Below are 18111 nucleotides of genomic sequence, written 5' to 3'. Positions count from 1 at the left end.
TCTCATGTTTCCTTTATATTATCTAGTTCTTTATCACTAAGGAAAAATGGGACTCTAACAAACTAATGAAAGCTACAAAGTTAATAACCAATAGCAGTTTAATTAATACCCTGCTATTGCTAAGGATATCTATATTTTGAAAGAGAGGGCATCTCTTAATTTACTTAGAATAAATGGCGTAATTATGTAAGGTGGTTAGGATGGATTTCCCCTGCCACTATTAAATGCTCAATTAATTATAATTATTAGGACAGCAGTAGCAATATAAAACTGATTTATATAAATATATTTCTCATTTTAGAATTTTGTGTAATCTGATTAATTCATTAAGGACATATTTGGTGGTCAGGAATGCCTTCTGGCAGCCATATAAACCATACCATATAACCTAGAAGAGCTGTAAAGATGACTGACCTTATTTTAAGTGAAATCAAGTCTTTAGGCAGTAGTAGACAATCTATGGCTATCCTTCTCCCAGCTATAATCAAGAAACTTCAAGGGACTTTCAGGAAAATTCAGTCAAAATAGATGCTGTGCTTATGCACTTTAAAACATCATGAATTAAAAATGGATTCAAGTTACCAGATCAGATGATAGCTACAATCAAATAATATTTTAGTGGTATTAAGTTACCTGTAGTATCAGACCATTTGCCTCAATTTCTTTATCTTTAAAATGAGGATGACAATAGCAATCACATCTTGTTATTGTGAAAATTAAATGAGTTAATTGATGAATAGATTTGATGTGGTGGTGAGACAGTTTCTAAATCCAAGGTTGGAGCATATAGTTTGACAAAGTATTTTCTGTTTCCAACTTTTTCTATCTACCTTTTTATCATCTATCTACCTACCTATCTATCTATCTGTCTATCTATCTATCTATCATCTATCTATCTATATCTATCATCCTGAAATGTTAGCATTTTAAAAGCATTTTCATGGTTAAAGGAAAGGAATGAAGAAATATTGGGGATTTGAAATGAGAATATGAGGCTATGCTACATTCATTGTTCATGAGCTTCCAGTAAAATGTTCATTTTCCAATGGATATGTTATGATAGGGCCACCATTTTAATTAAAGTAAAAGCATGAGAACTGCAGCAGAGAGGTTTAGAAAATAGTAAAGAAGATAAGAAAAGATCAGAAGACTAGGAAAATATGGTGTCTGTTTTTTGTTTGTTTTTTTAAATCACAAGCAACCTCTCATTATTTGTTACATGATTATCTTAAATTATAAATTACCAAGATCTTTCTCCACCTCTATTTATCTTGCTGTCTACTTTTGGGTCATCTCACCAATAATCTAGGCAGCCAAACGAGGTGGTCAGAGTAAATGAAAGACGCTAGCATGAATCATTTTGTTTTTGTTTATGAATGTGGTTCAAGGTTAGAATGGACAAGGGTGAAATTTTGGTGAAAATAAAATTTAAGAATTATTTTTGTTTATCCATGCTACTGTTTGTTCCATTACTATAATTAATTGAAAGTTCATGGGACATAGCTTAGCAGCTTTAATATGATCTAAACACTAGAGCTACAATTTTATGGTTTAGAAACTTTCACATCATGATCTAAACCATTTATCACTTTGTGGTTAAGTGCAACACTTTTATTCTATATACTGTTCGTAACCTATAAAATGAGGAAGATAATACCAACTTCATTACCTAACAGAAAAGTACATATTAAGAGTTTGTGAAAGACATTAGTGATATATCATCTCACAAGAATTAATGATTATTCATTACAATGTTGCTATTTCATTACAAGCGCAGTATGGGTAATTATTGTGCTGACTTCAGATTACTGTAGTTCAAAAATACATTTCTCCCGGGCATTATAAGTAAGGGCTTTGTTCCATGATGTAAATATTTAATAGTTATGTATCTTATCATCTCTGGTTTAGGAATTACAATATGAGTTTTCTTACCTTTTCATCACAGGTTTCTGAATACAAAGCGCTCAATTCTATGTTATGCTGATGATCCAAGAAAAATTTTGGAAGACTCAAAACCTTTTTTCATCATCAAGTGTTCCACATATAAATGTGTTACAGCTGTCTATAAACCCATAAAAGCCTATTAGCCTCCTCAAAATGGAGCAAGAGATAGTCAATAAGGCAACCGAACAACAGTAACTCCACATGACATCAGCATGCTTAATATATTTAAAACGAGAAGTCGTCTTACCTAGCATGCAAACACATTTGGCATTCTGATCAGAGTTCTCAAACAAGATTTCGCCACACCTCTGAAATAGAAAGATAGCCATAGTTATTTTAAGGTTTCATATCTGGATTCCCAAGGCAACCTGACATTACCGTGACATTATGCTATTCCTCTTGTTTTCATTGGTTACCTAAGTCTAGGGACTTAAATCATAAACAGGAGACTTTCTTGGTAGTAAAATATTTGAGGGGTAAGTTGGGATAGATTTTTCCTGCACACCAAATGCCCCCGCCTATAGCTGATTCTATGTGCTCCCATGAGAAGTCATGGCTAGAGACGAACTTGGTTTCTAACAGTATCTATTTCAGTGGAAGATATAGCATCTATTTTAGGCCCAATAATCTGAGGTTAATTACTCTCAAAGTTGGTCCTTTTTCAGCACCTATATTATTCTAAACTACCCACTCTGGAATCAAGCACAGGTTTTATCAAGCACAAAGCTAGGTGGCCTATACTTTATTAAAGTACACTTGAACTTGAGAGGAAAAACAAATTAAAAAAATGATGAAAAACTAGCACTCATAATGCTTTTCCTGAACCCACATACTCATGAAAATATCAACTTTCCTATCTATACCTTAGTTTTAACTTGGTCTGTTAAAACTTTTATGCAAGGCAAACTCCAGAGATCCAATCAGTTATTTAAGAACAGGCCACACTGTATGATGGCTATGATTAACTAATGGTTAATACCTAAATATGTAAATAAATCCTCCAAATTAGTAAGAATATAAGAAATAATCCAATAGAAAAATAGATAAAGGACACAAGCAAGTGATTTATAGAAGAGGAAATCTGAGTAAGTCAATAAAGGTAGAAAATATATTTGACCATACCAATAACCAGAACAAGCAAATTCAAGATAAAATGAGATTTATTTTGGACTCATCATTAGAAATCTGGCCATAACAAGTATTTTCAAGATTATAGAGAAATAGATACACTGACACAATGTAGTTTGGAGTATAAAGTGACACAAGTGCTTTGGAAAAAAATTTGCAAAATGTAGCAAAGTTGAAACATTCATAGCCTATGACTTTAGCAAGTCATCTTCTAAACTTATAATTAGAGAGATTTTCACATACAACTTTAATGTCCTGGTATAAAACAGATAAATAAAGTGTTATTCACAACTGGAATATTACATGGCAGTTACAATGAACTAGGGCTACATATACTGTAAAACATAAAATATATATAATATGTATATATAAAATATATAATATTAAAATTATAGAATGCTCAAATCATATAAAATATGTATAATTTTCAAATTACATAAAATATATAATATTTAAATCATATAAATGAATATTAATCCAAAAACCTGTCCCTATTTTTTATGAAGTTGAAAATATCTAAAAATAGTACATATCTTTATGAACACTTTAATTTATAGAAAAAGCAAAAAACATGCAATGAATAGTGAAGCATCAAATTCAGAATAGGGGGAAGAGATACTGAGAAATGAAATGTTGGAGAGTACACAGGGGTTATCAACTTTTTCTGTAACGATTTGTTCTTTAAATTATTCTCTGAACTTTTTTCTATGCTTGAAACATTTCATAGTAAGAATTGCCCCACATGCAATGCTCTGAATATAAAAATGGCCCTTTGCATAATGCACCTCTGCATCCATCTCCCTTGGGCTTAGGAGGCCATTGGTAGCAGACTGGACTGTCTTCCCAATTACCTCACCATTTCTTTCCTTTGCCCTTAGGGAGACTAAGAACTGCTGCCTTGACTCTTTTCTTCTTTCTTTTTCGGCTCACAACTTGGTTAGTTCCACTCCCATCAATCTTTATTGTAACTACACTTAATATAAGACAAAGTAATTTAAAGGGCAAAAATTTCTGGATGTGAGAATTTGAGTTCTTCCTACCTAATTACGAACTCCTGTACAAAGAGGGGCAGATTGAGAAGAGAAAGGATGATGCTATCACATTCAAATTAACCCATTTTTTTTGCATGACCTACGTTGTGTGCAGAAAGATGGACAATTGGCCATCTTGTGATTTGAAAAGGAAGAATGTTGCTTTGGTGAGTCAGGAGGCTGGACTTCAGAGGAGGAGTTGGGTGCAGCCTAAGGTTGCAAGAGGGCATTGGATTCTTGGTGGAGGGTCCCTGTTGTGACCTTTTCTCTCAGCTACTCTGCTCACCTAGTGTGATATTTATCATGCTACCTAATCTCTTCATGCTTCATTTCTTCATAAGTAACATGATGCCAATATATGCCATGAAGTCAGGTTAGAGAGCAAATGTGAAGATTAATGATCCATGGAGTCTGATCCTATTTTTTCCTGATTTGTTGGTGTTTTGGCAGAGTTAAACCCTTTCATATCACTAGGATCCATTTCCTGCATTACCGGCTTTTTAAAGTGGTATTTTTATGGCCTGAGTTAATAATTATTTTTAAATGAAAGATCAGAGGTTTCTAAAATGTTTTCAACTTCTTGGCAACAAAGTACTTGGAAGCTCTATCAATCCATATTTGGAGTCCTACGAGTAAGTAACTTCAGGACTCTGCTCCCCTACCATTTGTTAAGGACAAAATCCACACGTGTGCTTTGCTGGAAGAGCTATCCTTCTTTCCTTGCAGGGCCTTACAGGGTGGGGTGAACGGTGGAGACTGGATAACTTCCCATGGCTACCATAGCCCCAAAGCAGACTTATATGTGCCACTCATGTGTGGCACACTGTGGGTGGGGGCACCGCGCTGGGGGTCTTCCTCTCTTTCCTGGTCATAAACAAACCCAGGAAGAGTTTCTGAAACTCCTGTGAGGCATGCATTCCTTCACAGACATGGCCTGCCTGGGTTCACTGACCAGACAGGCTTATCACCAAGCAGCAAGAGCAGGTGTGGTGGCCTTCTCAGTGACAATGATGTAGACCTCTTCCTCGTCTTCATCTCTCTGGAGGTCTGGGAAATGGCTGAGGCACCTTTAACAAGCTCTTTAATGGCTCTGCTTTGTAAAGTTACCTGAAGATGATGGTAACAGATTATAAAGCAATGCCCAAGGGAATCTGATTGTTCTCAGGACTTGAAAGAAATCAGATTTCTTTCCAGTGCTTTTTCTCATTGATGCCAGTGTTTACCCAGCCTTGGCTGCCAGGCTCCTGCTTGCTATGCAACCCAGGGTGATGACCCAGTTTAGGAGATTAATTGGGCTAAGCTACAGGGTCCAAGACTCAGGAACTGCAAGATCTGCCATGGGGGAAGGTCTTGTGCACTGCTGGGTTCTTGGGTGCTGTAACCTTCCTCCCTCTATGCTCTCTAGTCAAGCTTGCGGGGAGTCCCCTCCCCAGCACCGTACTGCCAGGTGACCTTGACTTTGTGCTGGCTTTTGCTCACCAGGATTCTGCCTAATTCTCAGAGCCTATCTATCCTTAGAGATTCCATCTTTGTTTTGTCTTCTGTGCCTGAAATATTGAGACCAACTTGCTTCGTTTGTGCCCATCTCTCCCGGTGAACACTGCCTCCAAATAACAGGCACAGTTATTGAAGTTCCCATCCAAATGGGTGACTCTCTGCTGCAACAGAGAGATCCTCCTTGCATGTGCTCTCCTTCTGTAGCACATAGGAAACTCTGCACATGAATTCAGGTGTGTAATAACTGTTGCTATCATAGACCATAAAAAATCATACCACATTCATCGGCAGTGTTTCTAACATGTCTCATGATTGTAACCCTGGTGATTTATACATACCAGGCCCTAATACATCTTTGTGGACTAGGTAGACTAAATACTTGCAGATTAGCTAACATTTATTTAGTCCACACTATGGGCTAAACACTGTTGTAAGTGTTGTACACCTACCATTTCCTACTCTCATTACACTCTCTTAGCAGAGCAGAATATTGAGGCACAGACAGTACAATTCACTGTAGATACTCTTCTTGAGTGAATGAGTGAATAAATGTTGATGGCTTACCCAACGCTTGACCAAGATACATAGATTTCCCAATATTGGCTACTTTTGGCCCCCTCATTGCCTTGGCCAAGTAGATTGTCTCTACTTACATCCCCTTCTTTCACCCATTAACTACTGGCTGTTTGAAAGAGTTTCCATCTATTAGAGAATTAGCTTTGGATCAGACTGACCCAAATCCTGTTGCTGCCTCCTCCCATCTACTGTACTACCATGAGAAATTTGTTTAGTTTTGCAAACCTGCTTTCTTATCTGTAAAATAAGGTAATGTTATCTACATCACAGTATCATTGCAAGTTTAATTTTTAATTCATTATGAATAAGAATGCACTAATTAAAATTATTAGAGATAAGATTATAGGATAGGAATTAATAAATATAACTCATCCATTAAAATTCTATTTTAATTCCTACATAATTATTTTAGATTGGAAATGAAGAAATACTTCCAATTTAAGTCAGAATATTTCATACATTGGTTGCTAATTCTTATTTATTAAGAATTTTCTATATTAAATCTAAAGTTTGACTTTTATTCAGGGAAGAAAAAGATGAATGTTATAAAATACTGCATCTATTATTCATTATTGCCAAAATACAGAATCAACCTAAGTGTCCATCAATGGTTGAATGGATACAGAAAATGTGCTATATATACACAATGGAATACCATTCAGCCTTAAAAAAAAGAGGAAACCCTGTCATTTGTGACAATATGGATGAATCCAGGGGAAATTAAGTTAAATGAAATAAGCCAGGGACAGAAAGACAAATACCACATAATCTCACTTATATGTGGAATCTAAAAAAGTTGAATTCATAGAAGCAGAGAGTAGAATAATGGTTACTAGGAGTAGGAGGTAGGGGTAAGAAGGGGAGGTTGGGAAGATATTGGTCAAAGGATACAAAATTTTAGCTAGACAGGAGAAATAATTTCATAAGATCTATTAAACAACATAGTTACCATAGTAGTAACAATGTACTATATATTTAAAAATCGCTAAGAGAGATTTTAAGTATTCTCGCCACAGAAAGATAAGTATATGAGATAACACATACGTTGATTAGCTTGATGTAGCCATTCCACAGTGTAAACATATTTCAAAACATCATGTTGTACATCAAAAATATATATAATTTTTATTTGTAAATTAAAAAATAATAAAAAATACTGTTTCCATACAGTATATTAAAAATTTTTTAATTAAAATGATATAATTCCATTAACTAAATAATGTGTTCCAGCAAAACATGCATAAAATATGTTTCTCTTAAGTAGACTGTATTTTTTTATTACTTCCAACAAAAATTTAGTTGTGAAAAATTGATGTTAGAAGTAATTTTAAAAAATCACACTTTAGTATTAAGCAAACCTCTTTCCTTAAAGGAAAATATATTCAATGTGATAATATACAAATATTGGTAATATTATCATATTATTATATATATTACCATATATATTATCATGATTATTAAAAGTAGCGAAAAGCTCACATTTTATTCTCATTGTTCAACTGACAGTGTTTTCAGCTTTCTTAAACCAGTTAATATTTTTCCTGGTTCAAACAAGCTTTCATACATCATTTTATTTTTCTGAGGAGTTACTATCACTTGAATGTATGTCTCTCAGCAGGCCTCTAGCAACTAATCTTTTTAGAGAATGTGTCTTAATATCTTTAGAAGGGAGGAAATATTAGTAAACAAATAAAACAAAAGACAGAAATCCTTTATGCTTGGAGATTCGAACCACTGTCAGCTGAGATAATAACAGTTTTCTGCAAGTAGGTAATGTTAAATGTTATCAGAAAATAATTAATAGGTCATGACTCTTTCATTATTTCCTTCCCACGTTTATAGTTATTTTTTAGTAGAGAAGAATTTAATAAAGGGAATTAGGTGCTTATAAAATTATTGGAGAACCAGGCCATAGGCTGGGCCTTCATGAATGACTCTCAGAACAATACTGCAAAATTGATCCACCCGGCTATAAGCTCACTAGACTGGCGGCCCACAAGTGGGAAAGGGGAACATCAGGAAGCATCACTGAATTATTGACTTTAAGAATGCAGCACCATGGCAGTGATCCAGAGATTAGAAAGCTATCAGTGCAATTGCCTCTTAATACCCATGAAGCTAGTGATAAACATTGGATGCTACTGCAGAAATGCAGAAAAATCCAACATCTCCATGATTGTGTTTGATAGCTCATTAAAACAAAACAAAACAAAACAAAACAAACCGAACCCTGACATATGACTAGACTTACTGTGGGGGGAAAAAAAACCCCTCAAACCTGAGTTTCTTGAGCTGAAAAAGTGTTTTACCATGGTCATTCTATTGGGAAGTTGCTGGAGTTTTATGGAAAGTGAAGCACATCTCATTTGTCCCAAGAGCAACAAATGCAATCTGGAGTAGGAAAAGCTTCAGCACAGGCTGCCTTCACCCCCACCCTCACCCCATTTCTAAGTACTTTGATTCTGCAGGTTTGCCATGTAACACATGAATTTCTCAAATGAGATTTTGAGTAAACAAGGCAAATGCCTATATGCTGATATATCATTTGGGATTGCATCTATTTTATTTGCTCAACACTGAATCCCTAAATGTCTTGGACAATGACTAATGCATAATGGGAACTCCCAATGTTAATTAAATGAGTGAATAATTCCTTACTGTAATTCTGTGGGGTATACTGAAATTGTCTGGGGTAACAGGAGAAGAGATTGTTTTTCCTGGACATGTGTGTGTACATATCAGTATATGCTGCCACAGATGCAGCCACATGATGTGCAGCTGCGCTTGGGTGATGAAAGGCAAAACCTGACATTGAGGAGACATTTCAAAACATCTGGCCACTTCCCATCTCACAATTTCCCCAACAGAGCACTGAATAGTACTAATCAGAGGCAGACACTTAGAAGACAGTCCTGGAGAGAAAGTGGTTTAGGTCTATAGAACATAAAAAGATAGCTTCTGTTCAGAGACTGAACCCCACAAAGTCTAACAGGGCCTGGAAGTTTGGAACTCCATTAATGTCTACCAAATGAGGGACATTATTGAGTGCCCGCTCTGTGTAGGCACTCTACTGTGAGTGTGGGTACAAAATCAAATGAGATTCAGGCTAGGCCCTGCCCTAAAGAAATATTAGATATATAGCCTACTCTGAAGTCAGAACATAGAAGACTAAGGGCATCTTCAATGGTGGGTACCCAACCCTGCCTGGGGCTTTCCAAGAAGGCTTCCAAAAAGAGATGACATCAGGCCTGAGGCTGGAGGATAGGAAAGAGTTGGCTAGAAAAAGGGAGGACCCCTCTAGGCAGGCGTAACTGCCTGAGCAAAGCCCAGAAGCCCTGTTAGGATCCGGCAAGTAGCCGCCAAGGATGGAGCAAAAACTGTGGTCGGTCAAACCATAAAGCTTAAGCAAAGCGATAGTCACACATGAAACTGGAGGAAAGTAGGGAACAATAGTGATTTAAAAAAACTTTTTTCTGGGCTGGGCTAGAGAGGCTGGGTTTGCTTTTGAAGAGCCAGAATGCTAAATGAATTCTTTTAGCATTGTATCAGATAATTACATTAGGAGGGCTCCAGATACCTCTCACCAATATTGGCTACAATCATTTGCCCATTTCTACCTCAAAGAGGTACCAAGCCTGAAGTGTTCCTTATTCCTTTTTCTTGAATTATTTCAGAGAGTGGCTATGACCAAAAGAATTCCTCCAAGCACCCATTTGAGACCCCATGCGAGGCTGACTCATGCTACTGCTGAAGCCATTAGCGCCTAGTACCGCGCACAGCACAGCCTCCACAGCTCCGTGCGGGGTCCCCTACTGACAGCGGCCCAGGTCCACATCACTTTGTGCAGTCCTGTCCACCATGTGGGTGGCAGAGTCAGGCCTTAATCTCTAAACACTGTGGCAGCCCTCAGCACTCTGGTGCCAGAGGACGGCAGATTTGGAACCGGGGCTGATTTCAGCTCAGGCTCATGTTTTCCTTTTTAAGCTTTTCCAGTGAAAGAGCAGATTTCCATCCCATTGCAGGCTGTTAAAATGTCAGACTAATAAGTTTTCAACAATCTGTCAGTGCAGATCTCCAGCAACAACCTGGCACTGCCTTCGAATCAGAGCCTCATCGTCCAGCCCAACCTCAGCCAGTCAAAATAAGAGACACAGCAGCAAAAGGAAAAAAAAAAAAAGAAAGAAAGAAAAGGTAATCACCTCTAGCTGAGCAGAAATTCTTAAACCCATTGTTGCCAACAGTCAACAGCAAATCTGTGGGCTACATAACCTAGGGTGACCCTTCAGGAAGAGCCATTCCTCATAAACCTCTAATTAGCTATGGTTAGGAGTGACTTGAAAGATACTAATGCTATTGCTATTGGAAAATGAGCCTACCAGCTTTTAACAGCTTTGTTTTCTTCTTCAGTCAAAGAACGAAATGTTAGCTCAATGGCGTATGCTTTCTATTAGGGCAGCGCCAGCAGCAGCAGTCTCCAGAGAGTCTCTCAGCATTTTATTACATACCCCTATTTTTAAATGTTTAAAAACTACTTATTATGAACCAAAACTTGGAAAACTTGGTTTTAGCCCAAGAGCAATTTTTTTTTTAAAGTTATTAAGCAAACGTCCAGAATGCAGAACTGCATTTTCTGTCATTTCAGCCGTGGACAGCAGAGAGCACTAGAAAAGCTGTGTGGCTAAGATCTGGTTGAACTCCCTCAGGGAGATCCTGGGGTCAGATGGCTGGCAGGTTCAGAGTCATTGTGACTTATGTCCCAGGCCTTTGTCCATACACCACGTTTAGTCTTGACTTCCATTGCACATTAAAGACAGCGTTTTTTCGTTGTGTAAAAGGATGGCTATAGCCTCTGGGCAAGTACAATTGTAGCAAAATCTGTACCTGTGAAGCCTGATGGCATGGAATATACTGGGGTCTCTCTCCAGGGCACCCAGTTATAGGAACTGAGTAGGCATCTCGGCCCACGGCACTTTGGGAATAATTCTGGTATGGGCTCTGGGAATTTCCTCTATATTAGACTCAAATATATACACCACAAATCTTGATACACAGTGCAAAAATTGTCAGAATTTTGCAATACAATTTCATCTTTTACTTATTGTCTCAGATTCCCAAGGGTTGACAACAAGCTACACCTAGTTTTCAGAGAGAAAGATAGACGCTTCTGTGAAAGCAAACCATGAAAGGCACACACATTTCACGTACACATAGTTAGTTCTTAAAGGTGAAGTCCTCCGACTCTCTGTGTTGGAGAAAACAGCAAGCAGTACAGAAAGAAAACAGACTGGCGCACTTAATGGAAAGAACTTGGCATATTGGGGTTCAAATCCCAAACCTATCCCTCACTAGCTCTGTGATTTTGGGCACATTGTACTTATCTTTTTGCACTTCATTGTAGAATAGTGGGAGTAAAAATGCTGACACCTCTACAGAAATAACGTAATACGCATGAAAGCTTCTTGTATACCCTAAAACCTACATTGGGACCTGATGTATATGTGGTTTTGTGGAAGGAAGGAGGTGGACATGGGACCATTTTGATGGTCTTGTGTATAAGATACAAAGCACAGTTCTACCACATAAATCATGCGGTTTTATGAAGGCAAAAATTTTGCTCCTCCCATAATGGAGAGCACTGGTCCCTCAGAGGGTAACCTGCGGAGCCAAAGCTCTAGGGAACAGGGGCTGGTGGGGCAGGGTGGAGGTGGTAACCCTGCCTGATGTACCCTTCCCACTGGCATTGAGCAAGGGGGAAGAATGCACCCGGATTTAAGAAAGAGGGGTTTCTTCTAGGTGATCAGACAAACTGGCCACATCCTGATGGGTGTGAGTTTCTGAATAATGTATTCTGGTTAAATAGGGGAGGGAGGAGCTAATGTCAAAGAACTTCTCAGTGGGGTCGAAGGCACAAGATAAATTGGGAGGGTGTTTACTCCAAGTATGAGAAACTGTAGACACAAAAGTCCAAAGGTGGTTGAGGAGATGAAGGAAGTTAAGAACGGCTAGAAGGGGATGGGATTCAAATGAGACATGAGGCTGGGGAATCGGGCAGGGCCCAGATCAGGAAGGGCCCTGCAGGACTCTGTTTAGTGACTGAACACAAGCCTGGATCCTGCAGGCCATGGAGCTGGACAAAGTCCCCACAAGTCACAGGCCATCTGTTCAAAGCAGTAGAGAGATCCCAAAAGTATTTAGGAAGTTTTTATAACAAGAGTATTGTACAGCAGCCACGTTTGCTCCTCACCACACTAGACAGTACCCTTGGGTGACAAAAGGGTCCTGCTAAGTGGGGCACCACCTTATTGTTGAGCGTTTCATGACATCCCTATGATATCTAATACTCGTACTCACGTTGATCAGCCAAGCTGGGAGATTTCACTAGAACCCTTCACCACTCCTGACTCCCCACTCAGGGTGTGTGCAATCAGATAGATTTCTTTAGCTTTAGTATAATCCACATGCCCTTTACAAAGAATAGGTCATAGAGATGAGAACACCACTTGTTAACATATAGTCCAGCATGACTGCATTATGAAGAATGTGGATTTACAAATCATACGTAGGAAGAAGGCTGAGAACACTGAAAGAGGTGATCAACGGAGAAGTCCCTGGATCCTGGAAGATGGAAAAACCAGGTCCTGGAACAAATGTCCTTCCCTCATACTTTAAACGGCATCTTGTCCTTGGAAACTGATGGAAAAGCATGCTGTATTTCAAGAAAATCGTTCTTTTACTTGACTGTCACCTTCAGAGGGAGATTAGAACCAGAATGAGATTCTGTGTTCCTGCCCGTTAGCCTGACACCATGTGCAGCAATGCCTCGGTCTGCCGCCCCTAGAAGGCTGACACGAGAGTGCTTGGGACAACCGCCTTTTTGTCTGACCTGTGTCTTGCCAACAAACATGTACTCATAATTGTTAAACCCCAGCCATCTGGTCAAAGTGTCCAAGCTTTAGGGCATTAGTTTTCCTGATTTACACTGCAATTTTCAAGCTACTTTATAAGACCCTACAGACAGCAAAAGCTTAATAGATAATATCAGCAGTATTTCTAAATCTCTGTATAGACATCATGGTTTGGAGATTCATGGGACCTCATCCAGCCTGTAACTGAATGAATATTTACTCAGGACAAAGGAGTACTTATAATGTGCTCCTTGCAGTTCAGTTCAGTAATGCTCCTGTACATAAACCAACAATTAAATGTAATCCTATACACTTACAGTTTAAAAAGAAATCCAAACCAGTCCTTGGAATTAAATAACCTCAGTGCTAGAGAAAATGACTTCCAGAACATCAAGCCCAACATGCAAACACAGGGCCTCTGAGCCACAAAGGAACAAACACTTTTCCACAGGGATAAGGGCTTGTTGTATAACTACTTGTGAGGTCAAAGATCCAGATGTTCCCATAGACAATCAAAAAACTATTACTGGTCAAATTGTATTGACCATTTCCACATGCACAGCTCTGAGACATGGATTTGGCCTCAGAAAGGAGATTTCTGTAAGTTCTACTCGGCAATCGATGGCAACCTCAGGCTAGAGCCGGAAAATCCAACATCTTGGAGAAATGACTGACAGGTTTTATAAGCTGCAAGTGAAAATGAAATAGCGTATATTTTGCTAATAGATTCTGCTTTGGTATAGCTTACTAGGCCCCACAGTATACTTTGACAAGAATAACGTTTGAAAGACACCTCTTCTTGCTTCTCTGTCACTTCATGGAGGTAGGGACTTTCTGTCTAATTCATTGCTGTTCCCCAGCACTTTGATCAACATCCAGCACATCATAGGCTCTCAATAAATATTGCTTGAAATAAAGAATGAATGATTTGGGACAAAAATATACCCAATCCATTCATTACTGCATGGCAGTCAAGTTAAAAATCTGTGAGATGACAAAAACTCTTAAAGAGAAGAATAAGTGAATAAAGTTATACTTTAAATAAGCTCAAATTACAAGTTTTGATGCTGTTCCTCCACAAAGAAGTTGGCATCTGGGTCTGTGCAGTGAGTCTACTACAAATGCTTTAGGTGGAGTCCAACCCAAAGATTTCTTCAAGTATTATTATTTTTGAAAGATATTTTTTCCTGAAAGCAAGAATCATTACATATTTTTTAAAACATCATCTCTTTTCACTGACAAATATTACCAAAATTAAACAAACAATCAAAATTGTCTTAAATCATCTTGGTCAGAGTCCATACCAAGAAAATTGCAATACATTTATATTCTATCTCATTAGTATAGTGCTGTGTTGTTGATGGTTTATACTTCTCATTCTAATCACTTTATTGCTGAAAGACCCTCTGCAGGCTTCCTCACAAGTAGGGATGATCATTGATTTGAGGTTTCATTTTATTAGTACTCAAATTGTAGTACAACCACCTAGTGAAGTAATTAAAATGTGAATACCAAAAAGAGGTGAGTACCAACAAAGATATAGGAAAGAAATATTTCTGTATTTTTTATAGACTGTGCAATCAATTCCAAATCATTGAGTTGTCTTTAAATTATTAAGACTGACCAAGGGGTGATTTGGTCCTTTTAGATCCATTTAGAGGGAGGACTCTTAAAGAATACAAATGGACACAAAATTAAGAATAAAGCCTTGGAATGTGTCAATGAAATTGAGAAGTTCTGAAGACCATAGTTCATTAGATTCCCAGTAAATCTGCCCATGAAACTGATATTGCAATATGACATATATTCATTCATCAACTAACAACACTGCTCCTTAATTAATTGATGCTTTGAAAACTTGCACATTTTCTTTAAATTGAATCTTCTTAACCTAATGACTTAAAACTATTTTCTCTATGCATTCTTAGCAAAGCAAGAAAGAAACTGAACACAATAATAGCAAATAATTTCAGAAATAAAGCAATGCATATAGACCCATTTTATTAATTTACCAGCCTTAAATTTCAAAAGGCTGGGCTAATTAAGGGTACAGGCTCTGTCTTAGCTTTGAATCCTGGTGTCTACAGAATGTTTGGCATCAAGCTGGTGCCTAGTAAATGCTCTCTAATGCATGGCTAAAGCAAGAGACTATCACATATGAAGGAATGTGATCATAAGTTAAACAAATTGTATTAAATTCAGACATGTCAACACAGCATTTCTAGAGATCACTGATAGGAATGAAATGCATTTCTGTGTATTTTGGGTATGTATGTGTGTACACACACACAGAGTATACACACATATCTATATACATACATATTTACACACATATTGTGATATATATCACATAACTGTGGGCTCTAGTGCATTGTAGTTTAGTGACGAGGAGCTTGGGTTCTTGTCTGGAATCTAGTAACAATGAGTTTGAATTCCAACTCCAACATTTCCTAGCTCTTTGACCTTGGAAATGGGCTTGTTCTTTTTCTCTAAGCCTCTGTTCTGTCACCTGAGAACACGAGACAATTCAGAGCTGTCATGAGATGAAATGAGATAACACACATAAGGTTCTTAGCACAGGGCCCCATACACAGGAAGTGCACAGTGTGTGCCGTCTCTGACTAATAGGCCTTCCATTCTCCTTCATCAGGCAAAACAAACAACGAAGGAAAAATCTTATTTTCTACTCTGGACATTGCACTACCTTGCCCTGCAATCAAAGTAAAGCTTTGTTCTTCCTTCTGTTTGTCCTACAAGTTCGTGTCTCCAAAGCTTTGAGGAAATATAAAGAAGTGAAGCCAGAGAACTTGGGCTTTGGAGCAGCTCGTGGGTGGCACTTACCAGCCATGTGACCTCAGGAGACCTTCCAAACTTGCTTCCTCATCTCTAAAATGTGAGAAAACCTGTCTGCTTCACAGGGTTGTCCTGAGGATTAGATATTATCAAAAAAGTTCTTGTCTAATAGTACAATTGTATTATGTATTTATCTATATATTTATCTATCTCTTTCTCTATGTTTTTTAACCTCTATGTTTATCTTCCCTTCTCCGTATGTTCAAATTATCCCTATTATTCAAGGCCCAGCTGAAATGGTGATCCTTTATAAAGCTTTCCTGATTTTTTTTTTTTTGAGTCTAAGTTAACATTTTCCTTTCCTTAATTTCCTATAATTAATTCTTTTAGCCACTTTCTACTTCACATTTTTTTCTTTGTCTATTAGACAAATGAGGTCCTTAATGGCTGAATCCAGATCTACTTTATTTATACAACTTCTTTTGCTTCTGGAATAGTGTATAGACGTGTGTGTGTGTGTGTGTGTGTGTGTGTGTGTTTGCGTGTGTGTATGTGTGTCGGGGGGGGTAGTAACAAAAAATACTTAACAAACATCTGTTTTTAAACCCTTGCTTATCCCCTTGTCTTATTCTACAGAGAGTTTGAAGTTGATATATATTTCTCTTTCTGTGCACGTTTGTATACAGATTACCATCCCACATACACACACGTACACACATGTATATTGCAAAAGGTATTAAACTTAGACTAAAGCCCTCAATTCAAACCTCACAGGACTTAGATCATTGTGGAATTATGTTCATGTTGAAAATCTCCCACTTATTTTCAAGTTATTAAGAGAGAAGACATTCCCTTGTCATACTTCCCATAATATGTTTTGTTGTTATTATTCCTGGAAAAAATTGTGATCACTGTTACTCATTTATTATAAATGAAAATATTAAACTTTTGGAATCAAGGAAGTAACATTCAGTTGTTTTCTTGGCCCGCCACCATTCATACCTTCACTGTAACTGATGCCAACATTCTTTCAGAGTCCTTTGTTAGTGAGACATTTCTTCATCTAAACCCCAAGGGTAATTCTTTTTTTATTTTCAAAAAAATGATCTTGATATTGGATAACATTCTCAATGTCATCTATACAAGCAGGTCATCAGTATTGCATACACCATCACCCATATCAGATAATCAAGGTGTGTTCTTATAAAGAGAGCACTTCATTAAAATTGAGGTATAAAGGAATAAAATTATGGAATTTGACTCAAGTAAAGTTTTAAAATCAATATCTGGTTTTGAGTGTCTTTAAAAGTTAACAACTTATTGGGCATATGTGCTAGTTATGTGAAATAATTACTAATCTTTATTCTATTTTCAAATTTTAGACCTGTATGTGGCTTTTACTTCCTAAAAAGGAAAGCAAATATCTTTTTTGACCTTTAAAGTGGAAAACCTTTAAGGTAAGGCACATTTTAAGGATAATAAAATATCAACCAATCTATTAACATCTGATGTTTCAAATATGTGGTTAGGTGAGTTGGCAAGAATGCTTCCTCACAAGGAAACAATTTTGATGATCAGAATAATAAGGTCAAAGGGTTCTGGCAAGTGATATTTTTAAAAAATGAACTATTATACAAACTTTCAATTACACAGATAACTCCAAGTAGCTTCAGAAATCTTATGGTGAATCATAGAGTTGTAGTCCAGGTCATGTATGTACCACTGAGACATCTGAAAGGTGGATATCTTGAAAATAATTTTATAACATTTTTTTTTTTTTTTTTGAGACAGAGTTTCACTCTCTTGCCTGGGCTAGAGTGCCATGGCATCAGCCTAGCTCACAGCAACCTCAAACTCCTGGGCTCAAGCAATCTTCCTGCCTCAGCCTCCTGAGTAGCTGGGACTACAGGCATGCGTCACCATGCCCGGCTAATTTTTTCTATATATTTTTAGCTGTCCAGATCATTTCTTTCTATTTTTAGTAGAGACAGGGTCTCACTCTTGCTCAGGCTGGTCTCGAACTCCTGAGCTCAAACGATCCACCCGCCTTGGCCTCCCAGAGTGCTAGGATTACAGCGTGAGCTACCACGCCCAGCCAACATTCTTGATTGTTCTTATTTTCTAGCTCTCAGTTGTGCAAGCCAGAATCCTAGACTCATTCAATTTCTCCCTTTTTCTCTGCCACCTCTACCTCCCTTTGAACGCCAAACACTTGAATGCATCGTCAAGTCCTTTTG

General features: G+C 37.6%; 1 protein-coding gene across 2 annotated transcripts in view; it reads right to left on the bottom strand.

The window, feature by feature from the left end:
- Window positions 1-18111, bottom strand: part of PDE7B (phosphodiesterase 7B) — a 291481-nt gene that overhangs the window by 204704 nt on the left and 68666 nt on the right. The window contains exon 2 of one of the 2 annotated variants that reach the window (XM_045544422.1): window positions 2192-2252. In XM_045544422.1, coding sequence (XP_045400378.1) covers window positions 2192-2252 — 61 coding nt within the window. Of the gene's footprint in view, window positions 1-2191; window positions 2330-18111 lie in introns of those variants that run through there. The other variant, XM_045544421.1, reaches the window with a different exon arrangement.

Source organism: Lemur catta, chromosome 2 (genome assembly GCF_020740605.2).
Source record: "Lemur catta isolate mLemCat1 chromosome 2, mLemCat1.pri, whole genome shotgun sequence".
Taxonomy (NCBI): Eukaryota; Metazoa; Chordata; class Mammalia; order Primates; family Lemuridae; genus Lemur; species Lemur catta.
The sequence above is the reverse complement of the archived record's forward strand: the minus strand, read 5'-3'. Positions and strand labels throughout refer to the sequence as shown.